Source organism: Micromesistius poutassou (assembly GCF_964030765.1).
Source record: "Micromesistius poutassou genome assembly, chromosome: 1".
Lineage (NCBI taxonomy): Eukaryota > Metazoa > Chordata > Actinopteri > Gadiformes > Gadidae > Micromesistius > Micromesistius poutassou.
This window is the reverse complement of record NC_140271.1, coordinates 7,241,552-7,255,744: the sequence shown is the minus strand read 5'-3', so window position 1 is coordinate 7,255,744 and position 14,193 is coordinate 7,241,552. Positions and strand designations below refer to the sequence as shown.

The window sequence follows — 14,193 nt, the reverse complement described above, 5'->3', positions numbered from 1 at the left end:
GTGAATTATATTGTATTTGAATTGTGAATTCTTAATGACGTATAATAAGTCACGATCTAATGTATTATTCATTAAAAAATACTGACAAATTGGGATATAAACTATTAAGCCAATCACAGCGTTGTGCGCGCTACGCGCTAGGATGACGTACAACACCTGCGACGCTCACTTCTCGACATGTGGGATTTGTTGATCAGTGAAAATTTGTTGCATGTATAACGAATAAATTATTACCCACCATTGCCCATAACGCGTTTATTTGTAAGTCGACTTAGTAAAATGGCAAACCCCGACCTTCACTTCAAAACAAAGTAAGTTTGATGATTTGCACGTTTAAACTGAATAACCCGCTAGCTTGCTATGGGCTAACCAAACTTGTGTGCTGTCCTTTAAATGAAATTTAAAACTAATTTAGGCTACTTTTCTCACGCAGCTATGCCGCTTCCAATAAAATTGAGCCGTTTTATAAAGGCGGAAAGGTTCAGGTTAGTCCATCATATTCTTTAACACTTAAACATACATTATGAACAGTGATTACTGGAAAATAATATGAGCATATCGTTGCTGATGTTTCTGACCTCTTTCAGATTAGCAAAGATGAGAAGTTCATCTTTTGCACCTGTGGATCCCGTGTCAATATTCTGGAAATAAGCACAGGGAAGATTGTGCACAGCATCGAGCAGGTTAATAACGATTCTTTAAACATAATTTACACTAATCTCTTTGGAGTTTATAACATTATTTATATTTCACTATAATTGTATCGTAGGATGATCAAGAGGACATCACCTCATTTGCACTGAGCTATGATGATGAGGTAAATACAGAGTCTCACGCACACCAACCTTCAACATTATGATAATTAAGCATGGTATTCACACATATGTTTATGTCCAACTCTTTTTAATTCCTGTTGGGCTGTCTCTCTTTTTGAGTATTTTGTGCTTCAGTTCTGCAAGAAAAGCAATTCATGGAGGCACATTTACCTTTATCATTCTGTCAAATGTGCTGCTGCAGATGCTGGTGACAGCCAGCAGGGCTTTGTTGCTGAAGCAGTGGGACTGGAAGCAGGCCCAGTGCACCCGCTCCTGGAGGGCCATTCATACCATACCTATAGCCAGCATGACTTTTGACCCCACGTCCACGCTTCTTGCCACAGGTCAGCTAATGAAAGGCGTACATTAACTTGTTGAGCTACACCTGTGTATTACTTGTGAGTAATGTTTGTTGTCTATAGCAGGGCTCAAGACTGCCACCAACATGGTCGCATATGCAATCATATATTATGTGCATGCAATGTAATTTTTTCCCAGGTTGAATCTGGAGTTGATTCGTGATGCAAATGATATTGAGGCGCTGGCAGTAAATAAATGCAAAGCACGCATGCAATAAAAACATTTTACAATATTTGAAATTAGTTGGTCTTATTAATTGAATACGCAGTTGGCTGGTACGTGACAAAGGACATGCTTATACTGTGTAAAAAGCGGCCAAAAAGGGTTAGTGGTACCACTTGCACAATTTATGGATGTTTGTCTTGAGTCGGTTATAATCGGAATTACTTCGCTATAACTTTTTTTTTTTAGATATGGGTAAGACCTAGTGTCAATAGGTAGCTATAGTTAGCTACGCCAGTTGTTCTATACCGCTAGTGTTTTGTAGAACATTGTACAGACCATTTACTGTGTTCTACACTGCTGTCTTTCTGTTGCAGGTGGTTGTGATGGGACCATTAAGCTGTGGGACATTATAAAGCAGTACTGCACTCACAACCTCAAGGGCTCATCCGGTGTTGTTCAGTAAGTAGCTATACTTCCAATTCCTTGGACATAACTTCTGAATAACATAACTCTTTTTTTTATTCTTCAGGTTTACGATTTAGGGACATTATGTTTCTGTCCTTAAATCGTTTATTATGCATAAAAGATTCAGAAAGTTAATTATTCGGGTTTCAATTAAATCCTTTACGCTCAATTTTAACTTTGTCCTTGTGAAAGTAACAACATCAGTCCAAATACGTTCAATAACCCAGGGCTCCAGACTAACTTTGTAGGAGCACTTTCACTTGGAGCACTTTTGAAGATGCAACAAAGGTAAACAGACAGCATCATTGCTGTACAATATATAAACCTGACGGGTGACCCGCACAATTTGGATGAAATGGGTGAAAAATTATGTACTGCGTCGGACACGGGTGCGGGTCGGACACCTGTACAGCGGGTTTTGCGATTTTCAAGGTGTCACGTGCAAATAAAAAAATCTTTATTACTGACACATCTAGAAAATATGCCTGCATTTCAAAATGATGAGAGCAGTGCCTGAGCAGCAGTGCCCCCGGCCCCCACCCGAGAAGCGAGCTTGAGTGTCAGCTGACACACTATCGGACACACTATCGGACGTAGAGGATTCCAGTGATGAGGCTCCGCAGTATCGGGATGAAGTTGCTGCCTACATTGATTATGCGGGTGTCACACGGTCTCGAAATTGACACCAGATGGACACACAATAAAGGAAATTTTCAATTTTGGCCCTGATCATAAAAAAACATTGGGCCATTCGTGAGGGCATCTTAAGCCATCGCCGGTTGAGTTTCTCAGGCTCCGGCAGCAACTGCGTGAGCGGTGGAAAAATCTTTGGCATGGCAAAAAATTGCTGAAGGACCTTGCAAAGGTTCATTTACATGTTGAATTTGTGTCCATTTTGCCCTATGTAAGGCCATCGTGAGGGCATCTTGTCAAATCGTGTCTTCTTCGTCTTTGTGTGATCATCGGTACCATCGCCTCACAAAGACAATACGAAGGAAACAAGAAGCTGCCCGATTGGCTTAGGAAGGCGACACAACTACGTGAAGCCCTTGCAATGCCGTCGTGTAGCCATATTAGAGGACGAGGACATTGAGATGGGGCTATGGTGTCGGCGAAGACAGCCGAATTTGAGTAGCTTAAGCGTTTCCCATGTGTCATTGCAACGTGGACATATAAAAGGCCAGCCTCAGAGCATCTCCCTCAGTCAGTCCTGAGCAACTGTACAGGGCAGAGGCGTGTGTATCTCCCAAAGCTTCAATCACTATTAATCACAATTCAGTTCCTGCAGAATGGCATACTTTGATGTGCCTCGGCTGTTCTTTGGGCCGTGGGTACAGCAGATGAGGTCAGCTCGACTCACTTCCAATAATTTAAAAGACTTCATTTTTTTTTTTGCATTTATTCTACAATTCAAAAATGAACTGTCTTCTAAATTAAGGAAATTATGCTGGGAAACAAATAAACCATTATAAGCAACGAGTGAACTTAATAAGCGGTCTAAATACTTTTTTCAACCACCGCCTCTTTCCCTTGACATTTAGTTTTCACCTGACAAACACCCATCTGACCTTATCATTCCTGGGTGGTGCGCAAAGCCTGCACACAGACCCCTACAGGTGGCAAAAAGGAAACCAATCTCGGCATAAACAGTAATATATAATATGCTATATAAACTATTCAAAATTTTGCTTTCATTTCAAAATTTCTGTTTTCATAAATAATATACAAGTCAGAAACCTTTTGTAAACAGAAAATCAATAGCCTCATTTAAAACGGAAGCATCTCCTCTTACAGGTAAAAATTGTCTTATTTCACTTTGTCATTTCTTGGTATTTGCCTTTCTAGCATTCAACAATGTACTTCCATACTGCCTTCATGTGTCCTGCGGGTATAAACTACCATAGAAATTCACATCTTCGTGTTGCCTTTGTGTGTGGATCGGGTGCCATCGTGTGACCTTCTGTAGGCATTGTACTTACTTCGGCTCTTCCTTGGCTGTTGACCAAGTTCGGAGCCATCTTCGGGCAAAATTAAAATTCCATATTTGTATGGCCATCTGGTGTTAATTTCGGGACAGTGTGACGCCAGCATTACAAAACACCTAAAGATTACTCTTTTGATGTGTTATCGTGGTGGGGAGAGCACGGTCGTTCATTTCCCAATATTGCTCAGATTGCCATATTTATCCTCGCCATCCCTGCTCAGTGTATCCAGCGCAGCAAGCGAGCGAGACTTATGTACTAATGTGTCTAATTTTATTTCGGGTGCGGGTCAGGCGTTGGTATCAATTTATAGCGGGTCGGGTGCGGAATGTAATTTGCGCTACTTTCGGAACACGGTTGGATGCGTTTTTAAGTATTGCGGGTGCGGGTTTGCAAAATAATGCTGCTATCCATTTGTATGGAACGCCGGTATGTCCGACCTGCTCTAGCGAGAACGTGATGTAATTTCCTGGCTTGTAGCACTTATAGCGTTCCCGTTTCTCATTGGCTAGTCATTGTTATTGTTAGCTACATTAGCCTCTTCAGCAAACCAGCTCGAAAACAAACAACACAACTTTACATTGTATTGCACGCACAGCAAGACATAAATTGGTGACCGGAATAAAGTAGCAATGTAATCAAGTGTGTAAGAGCATTTAAAATCAACATTAAAAAGACCAACGTGGTATAAATACAAAGAAAATAATTCTCTTCACGGAACAGCCATTTTTGTTGTTGAGTCGTATGGTCAGCCTCACTGAACTCGCTCTACTTTCAGAACTACGAGTGGGACAGACCCAAAGGGGGCGTTCCTCTGTGAAATGCTGCAAGAAAACTGGGAGATTTACACCTTATGACTCGTACGGCCGGGCGTACTATACAAATGGATAGCAGCATAAGACCCGTGCAGGATTCTGGCACACTAGCCGCTGGTTGGAAGAACGTCAATAGTTTGCTTGCTCATTCTTCAAACGCACATAGCAGGTTGTGAAATAGGGTTCTCCTTCTCACAGTTGTTTACGTACGCTCAATAATCTCTAGGACCCTCCTCCTCCACACATGACCCACTTATGCCGCTTTTCCTAACCCTAACCCTAACCGACAGTACCAGCTCAACTCACCACGACTTAGCGCGGCACGACTTGGTTTGGTTCCAGGCACGTCGTGTTTCCATCTAAAAAAGTACCTCTTCAACGTGGGCGTGTCGTAGAAAAGAACCTCTTCAACCTGAGCGGGTTGTCGTTAGGTTTTAATCCCGGGAGACGGGATTCCCCGGAAATCTGATCAAGACTATTTCCTGATTCCCGGGAAAGGTTATGATGGGAAATAAAATAAAATAAAAAATGCATTGACTGCGTGTCTATTGTGGTCACACGGTAACGTTGATGGAGGCGAAACTCGAGCCCTGGGAAAGGAACGACACTGAAACGAAACAGCTAAACGCTGATCCGTGTCCCCCTCGGGAGCTGGTCCGTGGACTCCAACCACGCCAGTCACACACAACCACATGCAGCCTAACTCTAGCCCCGGGAAAGGAGCGAACCACAAGGTGAAACGCCGATCCGTGTCCCCCTCGGGAGCGGGGCTGTGGACTCCAGCCATGCCGGACACAACTTAACTTCGAGTGATTTTTCCTGTTTGCATCCGCTGGACAATCAGTTGCCAGCAGCCTGTTTACGTCATACAAAAGTACCAGCTCAGCTCGCTTGGAACCTTGACGTGCTACCTGGTACCAGGTACCAGGTACCTTTTTGCCAATGGAAACGCAAAAAAAGGCGGGGCGAGTTGAGCTGGTACTGTCAGTGGAAAAGGGGCATTACAGTGGCCATTCCCTATCCTTCTCACACTCATTGGCCTACAGATTCCGGATTCATTGATCCTTCCCCTTCCACTTTTAACGTGTAAAAAAAAAAAAAGAGGCAAATTAACTGGTCGCAGATGCGTGATCAGATGTGAAATTCAGTCGCGCACACTCAAATTTTGGTCGCAGTCTGGAGCCTTGTAACCCTGTGTTGTCTTCTGTGTGCGCAGCCTGGTTTACTTCCACCCAGACATCAGCCTTCTGCAGCTGTTCTCCTCCTCCGGGGACTGTGGCATCCGGCTGTGGGACCTGCGCTCCAGCCTGTGCCTCTGTGTGCTCCAGAGCCACTTCAGCGCCGTCACCTCGCTCGCCTTCACCCCCAGCGGGGACACCATGGTCAGGTACGCCAACCCCCTGGGAGTAACCCTACCCCAACCTGTCATGTGTCACTCAATAGCTATTTCAATACTTCCCACTGCGACATGATGGTACTGTAATGTTTCTGGCCCTCCTGCTTGCAGCTCTGGCAGGGACAAGATCTGTACAGTGTGGGATCTGAAGACGCGGACAGCCACAAGAACTGTACCGGTCTATGAGGTGAGACTTGGGCATGTACAACTATTGACCCCTGAGCTTCATCCCGTCCACATGTTGTTATAAGCTGCACCTTAATGTCCCTGATAAAATTATAGACTTTGTTGCATAGTCCATCGCAGAATCTGAACTCTATATTACACATACAATAACTTGTACAGTGATTGAACATTGTGAGTTGGATACATTAATCATTTAATAGTAAATATGCTTGGAAAAATCTATAACTGACAAACAAAAGTTGAAAACAAAGTATAATATACCGAGTAGTTTATATTCTATCTATAGTATAGTGAGTAGGGATGTAATGATACACTGAACTAAGGATGCGATATGATACACGTTTTTAAATTCACGATTTTCTTTAACAAAATGAGCTGCAGACAAATATATGTATATGTGTGTATATATAAGAGCTATTTTCCAAAACGCTATAAGTCCATTTGAATCGTTTTCAGGAAAATTACATTTTTTTACCTAGACCCACATATTTAGTTTGTTGGCCCAGTCTGAACATGTTGAACAATGATTTTTAATCAAACAACAATATTGTTTTATTTTTTCCAAAAACGCTGTAAATCCATTGATGGTTTATGTTTTTAGTTTTTTTTTAACAAGAGAACATGCAACATACGATATCAGGGACTCATCTCATGCTATAAATGAATATAAATCAAATAAATGCAAATGCATGAAATAAAGACCTCCACACTCAGGGCCACTGACTGCTTCCCCTAGTCTGACAAGGTGAGCCATTTCGGCCTCACACGCGACGTGGTCCCACTGCCCGAGACGTTGTCCCGCTGCCCTCACACACGACGTGGATATATCGCATTTAGGAAAAAAAATAGGTTTGTTGCTTGTCTCGGTTTGGAAAAAAAACTGCATCTTGCGGTACATTTTAAACAAGGAAATAAAGCGTTTTGGCATTAAACGTTGATGGAGCATTGAATAGGTTCAGTACACAGCAAAATGGCATGACACTCATTTTCTTTTTAATTTGGCGTTTATCGCGTTTTGGAAAAGAGGTGTGCGTCTGTGTTTGTGTGTGAAATAATAAAAAAATAATATATAGGGGTGGGAAAAATAATAGATTCTTCGATGCATCGCGATTCTCTCTAGAATGATTCCGTCTCGATGCAGAAAAATTAATTATCGGAAACAAATTTAAGTTTTTTTTTTAAAGTTTTTTATTAAATTTGTTCGCCTGCTGCAGAGCGCTACAGAAATCTAATTTCTGCCTGCGGGTTCTCTGCGCAGAGAACTGACTTTATCTAATATAAAATATTAGATAAGGTAATTCATCTGTTGATTGTCTTTAATGATCATCTCACAAGTAGGAAGTGATTAGCAAACTGAGTAGCAAAGTCAGATGTATATATATATATTTGAAAATCCCGCATGGAAATGTACATAAAAAAAATTGTTGAATCGATAATCGTTTTATAATCGAATCGTTGACCTCTGAATCGGAATCGAATCATGAGGTGCCAAGAGATTCCCACCCCTAATAATATATATGACTTGCATTTGCAGCTTGGAATTTGCATGGTTTTCTTAAAGAACCAGTGAACCCACAGTTTCAGCTGGAATTCAACATTAGTGTTATCGCCATGGTTACGACCGCCAACTTTGATACTTTTTTAGTACTATCGTTCTGTAACTGTTGTGAGCGTTTTAATGAGCAATGTTGTATACGAAATCTGCCACACACCGAAGCGTTACACTATAGGTGCCCGGGAAGCCTAACCCTCTCTCAGACGCGGACATTGAATACATCGGCGCTCAGACGGAGCTTCACCATCCAGACACCGTAGCATTATACTATATACACAAATAAAACAGCCTTATATATTTAAGCAATAGATCACGACAGGCTGTGGAATGTAGTGATCTATTGCTTTTATAAAACGGTTACGTAAGTATGGCAAAATGAAAGTCATAGACACCCTCAATTTTGAAAAAACTGGAAAGTCGGAAAAGCTTTTTTTTAACGAATACAAAAATGTAGTCCCACCTGGCTGCCTGTAAAGTGTGCGGTGGTTGCTATGCAACACACTGTAGCATCCTTCAGAGAGAAGGCTAGAGACGGTAGCTCGGTTCACCGGCAATTTAGCCTACTATCGAGCAGTTCACTCACCGCCTATTGCTTTACAACATTTCCACCCTCTCCATCAATCAACATATTTTTAGGCTTCAGTGAACTATGCTATTGCTTTTATGCTATTAGAGTGACACAGAACTCTGTAAACTGAATGGGCGTCGTAGCTGTGTGTATACGCTCATTATACAACAGTTAGGAACCAATCAGATCGCTTGATTTAAGCCACCCGTTTTATAATTTGCCATGAAACACTTTTTCTGTGCAGGTGGTGGCGAAATGAGCTCAATATGGTGCCAGTTGACACACTAATATGTTGGTTGTGCTATTTGTGTAGCTCATCAGTCTTACACTATTTGCATGTTTTTATCTTGTCTGTCATTTTTTCACAGTTTTCAATTTCAAACACAGGAAAGCCTAAATGCTGCCACACTGCTGTGGCAGCAATTTGTAGTCTATCTATAGAATAGTGAATGTTTGCGGGCCTGTTGCTGGTTGCTCATCATCTCTCTGATGTGTGTACCTAGGCGGTGGAGGGTGTGGCATTGCTCCCAGAGGACCAGGACTTGTCTCAGATCGGTGTTAAGAACCACGACCTGCACTTCATCACTGCGGGCAGCAAAGGTCAGGCTTCTGTTCTGGATACCATGACCCCCAATTCTAAATAAAATACAATGCTAAAGTTCCACCAAACAAAATGAATCCTGGCCGAGTGCACATCAAACACATGATCAAGCTCTAAAAATACTTGCCCGCACCCACCACCGACAGGTGTGTTGAGAGTCTGGGAGGCCAGCACGTCCCGCTGCGTCTACACCCAGGCGCTGCCCTCGGCCACGGCCCCCGCCGGCAAGGAGGGCGGAGAGCCCCATGATGGCGACGACCCCCGCAGCCTCACCTACTTGCTGACCATGGGCGCCTCTGCCCGTGTGGCAGCCGTCACGGCGGAGCATAACATCACACTGTACCAGCTACCCGCACTCAGCACCCAGCAACAGGTAGGATGCCCTGCCACCCGACGGGCAGTGTGGTAGTGGAGTGCCGCCTGCTGTTCCATCCACGTATATGTTGTTGTAGTATGTTGTTGTAGCCAGCAGGGGGAGCCGAGGTTAACTGATTATTATGTTGGAGGAATAAAACAAAAATGTTATTGGATTTATTGTTTTAATTCTATGGCTTGCGATTTTAACATGTTAATATTGCTGTGCTGTAAAATATATAAATGTTTTTGTGCTTTTGAGAAAATCTGTTTCAAAGTAATGCTGTTCTTTTCTAACAGTTAAGGATTATTCATATCTTGTTTTGGAAGAGGCTGAGCAGTCCCATGCTACATCTCTGATGTACTTACTAATATGTTTCCATCTGTTATTTTCTCCACTAACCCCAGTTCGTGGGCTACAATGATGAAATTCTGGACGTGAAGTTCCTGGGGAAGAACGACAGCCACATCGTGGTGGCCACCAACAGCTGTCAGCTCAAGGTGTTTGAGCTCCTGACAAACAGCTGCCAGATCCTGTATGGCCACACAGGTCAGTGATTGTTTGCCACCACCTGGGGGCAGCAGAGTATCGTGATTGTAAGTGGAAGCTGAATGATGCTTAAGCTATATAGGCTTTTAGGCCTTTTGCACATGAACTCGAGATGAGTTGCCCTTTCACACATGCAACCCACAAATGTTGATAGTCTGAATCTGACCTGTAGAACGTGTCGGAGACTAGACGTGACGTAAAAAGTATGGAGCGCAAGTCGCAGTGTTTTGTTTACAACACGTTGAGGTCATAAACAAGAGAAATCTCTTTTCATCTTTCAAGTTAGACATTTGTGTTAATTTGTTGTCTTCATTCCTCTTGACCCGTTGTATATCCCGGTTTTGCACCAATCGCATACCCACTCGCTCTTTGTTAATTCTCCGGCTTTCTGATTTTCCGGACTTTAAACTCGCTAGGGGCCTGGTAGGTTAAACTCCAGAGGAAGGATTCTGACATACAGCCCCAACAGGTTTTTTTTTTTGTTGAGAATTTCAGACTGCATTTGTGAAAGGCATTTAGTCCAGTTTTAGTCCCGCACCAGCATAATTAGCTTAATAATGTTGATTCATTCATGTTGATACAGAGATGCTAAGGTTTAGTCGTTGTTATTCGTTTGAGGCAACAATGGCAGTCCTCTCTACAACCCCATGTTGGCTGTCATAAAGTATCTCAAACTAAAATCTCTAACTATTTAGGAACTTAGGTTACAGTAGTTACAGTACAAGGTTACAGTGTATTCAAAACATGGGAGACAGCGACAGAGTACAAAATGACAACAAATATTGGAAAATCTAGTCTTAAAAGTCCACCTAATGGTTTAAAGACGAAAGTAACGATACTGTGTTAGGTAGTCTGATATAGGTGGGGACAAAACTATGAGAACGTGAGTGACCTTTGTAAAATCACTTTGTCAACAGTTAAAGAATTAAAACGCTGTTTTGAAACTTAATCAGTGCCCTTGAAATGATCTGGCAGTTCAGCCAGATTACTCATCAGGAGTTACAAGTCATCTAATTTCTAGTCATGGATATTTTTTGCTTCTATTAATAAATATGTTGCCATTTATTCCTCAGACACTGTGCTCTCATTGGATGTCTTCAAAAAGGGCTTGCTCTTTGCTAGTTGTGCCAAGGTAAGCTTAAAATACTTCAAAATGATGTTTGAAACTAGGAATGTTGGAATAGATATACATGGCTTTTAATTTCCTGCTTCCCATCAACCTTCTGTAAACCTTTTCCTTCATGAGTAATATTTGTAAACAAAACACATTACATTTACTTAATTATCAGACCTGTTTGGTAATTCATTGGAAAAAATGCTCCTCTTTAAAATCTGTTGTCTCTGTGTCTGTCTAGGACAAGTCTGTGCGTGTGTGGAGAATGGATGGAGACAGTGGCCAGGTGGTGTGTGTGGCTCAGGGGTCCAGCCATGCTAACTCCGTGGGCTGCATCAGCTTTTCAAGGTGAGCATCTATACTCCTAGGCTCGTAGGCTGACATTTCGCTGCACCACAGTTTGCATCCATTAATGTAAATGTCAATGGCAGTTTTGTATTATTTGTTGAAATTTTAGTTTAGTTAAAAAAAGACATTAAATCAGTGGTAATGCTAAGGGCATCCAATAGTTAATCTATGTCACTCTAAAGGACCTGGAAGGAAAACAAAAACAACCCCTACAATAGGGTTTCCCGCAGAAAATTTGTTAGTTGTTTTTTTTGGACGACTTTAGTTGAGGCGGCTGGCGTGTGTTGCTCAGGTGGCCGTCTAAGCTGTAAAGTGTGAAACCCTGAATGTATTTGTTGGCTGATTCCGGGGAATTCTTCTTTGAACCATGAAACTTACTAATAGGCTAAACATTAACTACAGTGGATGGGATTGCTCTGTACATATGACCAGCTTGGTTTCTGTGTCGTAATCTCATATTGACTTCCTGGTTAAAAAAATGAGTTATCACCATGTCTTCCTTCTTGCATGTGTAGATAAATAAAATGTTATGATATTGTTCTGTGTGTGTGTGTGTATGTCTCTCTAGGATGAAGGAGTCGTTCCTAGTGTCTGGCAGTCAGGACTGCACAGTGAAGGTCTGGGACCTTCCTGACAACATCACGACGATGTCGGGGGACATGGTCGGACTGAGTGCACGTGTTACGGAGAAGGCTCACGACAAGGTTCTCGATCTCTCTCTCTCTCGATCTCTCATTTTTGTGTGAATAATTTAAATAACGTAGACAAAAAAAAAAGGTTATCACGGTTATCCGGACAGCTGGAGTTTTCTACTCATGGTATTCCGGACAGGAAGGAAGAAGTAATTTTGAATATTATAAAAACATAATTTTTGCTTGTGTGTATCCATTCAAAAAGTAACAATATTTGCAAAAATAAAAAAAAAGTATTCTATGAGGCCTATAAGATATATTTCCCACGACTCAGAAGATTTAGTTTAGGAACTGCAGCAATGTGCCGAATACGGAGTATATGTTCAATTTTATCTGTATTATGTCTCTGTGGCCAACTGCATAATCCTTATGGCTATCGCAGCCGCAAAAAGGGCATTGTTTCACTGTCATTGATTAGGAAACAATGTGTGAATTTTGCCTGAAATGACCACTCCCAAGTAATCTATCCTTGCAGAGGAAAGATAATCTGGTCTGTCCATCAATGATACTTCTCTGTAGAATGGTCATACAGGAGATGTATATATCCTCATTCCGTTGGGTGCAAACAGCAGTTTCTGATTGGTCGTTTGCGTTTGGCCGTCATTTGACCTCCATTTCAAGATAGAAATATGGAGGTAAACGTAGGAGAAAGTGTAAGAGAATGGAATGGTGGAGGTACACGTATGAGAGAGTAGAAGAGAATGGAAAGATGGAGGTTAACGTAGAAGAGAATGGACTGATGGAGGTATACATACGAGAGAGTAGAAGAGAATGGACTGATGGAGGTACACGTAGGAGAGAGTAGAAGAGAATGGACTGATAGAGGTACATGTAGAAAAGAGTGGAAGAGAATGGACTGATGGAGGTACACGTAGGAGAGAGTAGAAGATAATTTACTGATGGAGGTACATGTAGGACAGGGTAGAAGAGAAAAGAATAGATGGACAAAATAGTCCAGTGGTTATGTGGAGTTGCTGGAAAGTGAAGCTGAATTTAAACCAGGTAATTTTGTTGTGTTGCTCATCTGGGAAAAACCACATAGATAATAGATAATTGCTGGCTTGAACACAACAATTTAACTTGCGTAACTCTCCTTGCCCCACCCATTACTCTGAAGCTTTCATATACGTGCATGTGTGCACGTTCGTCACATTAGTACTTTCCGCCACAGGTTATTCCGCTTCCAGGATTCCTTTGTTTCCTTTGACAAAGAGGCAAGTAGGTCACACTGCCCAGTCAGAAGCTGGGGTGAAAAGTCCACTCAGTTTCGGTTCATTAGGATCCTCATGAAATCAAGCATTTATCGCGTTCTATTTTTAACCAGGTTATGGTTGAGATTTGATGGATTATAATAGAAAACCATTTGTATTAGGAGCTTGTATAATGATTCCAGGTGGAAACTGAGTATTTATAAAGTATTATTTAGTATAATGTAGTATTTGTTAAAATGAATGGTCAAGCATAGAAATGGCACTCCCAGGGTTGAGGGTTAAATTCCCCATGCTTATCTTTTATCCAAAATATTTTTACACTGCATCTTACAGTGTAAAATTTTCTTCTAAAATTATTTTTATAACATCGCCTTGCGAAACCTAAGGTATCAAGAAACTTTGGGTTCAAGTTTAGCATGGGCTGCCCCTGATCGGAATCGAACCAGGGCCTCATATGCCACATGACGTATGACAGATGCCTCTCCACTTGTCACCATGGTAACCTGCCAATATCCTCCTCCCATCAGGACATCAACAGCGTGGCGGTGTCTCCCAACGACAAGCTTCTGGCGTCGGGTTCCCAGGACCGGATGGCCAAACTGTGGTCCCTGGGGCCCCCGGGGGCAGGCCCGGCCCTGCTGGGTGTGTTCCGGGGCCACAGGCGCGGAGTCTGGGCGGTGTGCTTCTCCCCCGTCGACCAGGTGCTGGCCAGCTCCTCCGCCGATGGCACGGCCAAACTCTGGAGCCTGCAGGACTACAGCTGCCTCAAGGTTCATGGTCTCATTTCTTTGGTTTGATTTCAGTTTTTTTGTAATGGTATTTTTAAGTCCACTGATTTGCGTTGTTACTTACTCAATGTGTTGGATGAAACTAGGAATGCACAGCTACAGATAACAGGACTCGGATCAGCCCCGATACTGTGCTCATGTACTCCTGAAACTCTGATGCAACCACTTAAATGTATATATTTTTTTAGTTTTTTAGATATCCAACTTTTAAAACCTTTTTTAAAACCT

At 42.3% G+C, this 14,193-nt stretch overlaps 1 protein-coding gene across 1 annotated transcript in view; it reads left to right on the top strand.

The window, feature by feature from the left end:
* The first annotated feature begins 169 nt into the window (after positions 1 to 169).
* Positions 170 to 14,193, top strand: part of tbl3 (transducin beta like 3) — a 35,454-nt gene continuing 21,430 nt past the window's right edge. Inside the window, exons 1-15 of the mRNA XM_084488586.1 lie at positions 170 to 311; positions 434 to 485; positions 588 to 683; positions 770 to 817; positions 1,018 to 1,159; positions 1,715 to 1,799; positions 5,819 to 5,989; positions 6,110 to 6,185; positions 8,811 to 8,907; positions 9,055 to 9,281; positions 9,671 to 9,812; positions 10,886 to 10,944; positions 11,168 to 11,274; positions 11,843 to 11,978; positions 13,705 to 13,947. Coding sequence (XP_084344712.1) covers positions 280 to 311; positions 434 to 485; positions 588 to 683; positions 770 to 817; positions 1,018 to 1,159; positions 1,715 to 1,799; positions 5,819 to 5,989; positions 6,110 to 6,185; positions 8,811 to 8,907; positions 9,055 to 9,281; positions 9,671 to 9,812; positions 10,886 to 10,944; positions 11,168 to 11,274; positions 11,843 to 11,978; positions 13,705 to 13,947 — 1,713 coding nt within the window. The 5' untranslated portion in view covers positions 170 to 279. The remainder of the gene's footprint in view (positions 312 to 433; positions 486 to 587; positions 684 to 769; positions 818 to 1,017; positions 1,160 to 1,714; positions 1,800 to 5,818; positions 5,990 to 6,109; positions 6,186 to 8,810; positions 8,908 to 9,054; positions 9,282 to 9,670; positions 9,813 to 10,885; positions 10,945 to 11,167; positions 11,275 to 11,842; positions 11,979 to 13,704; positions 13,948 to 14,193) is intronic.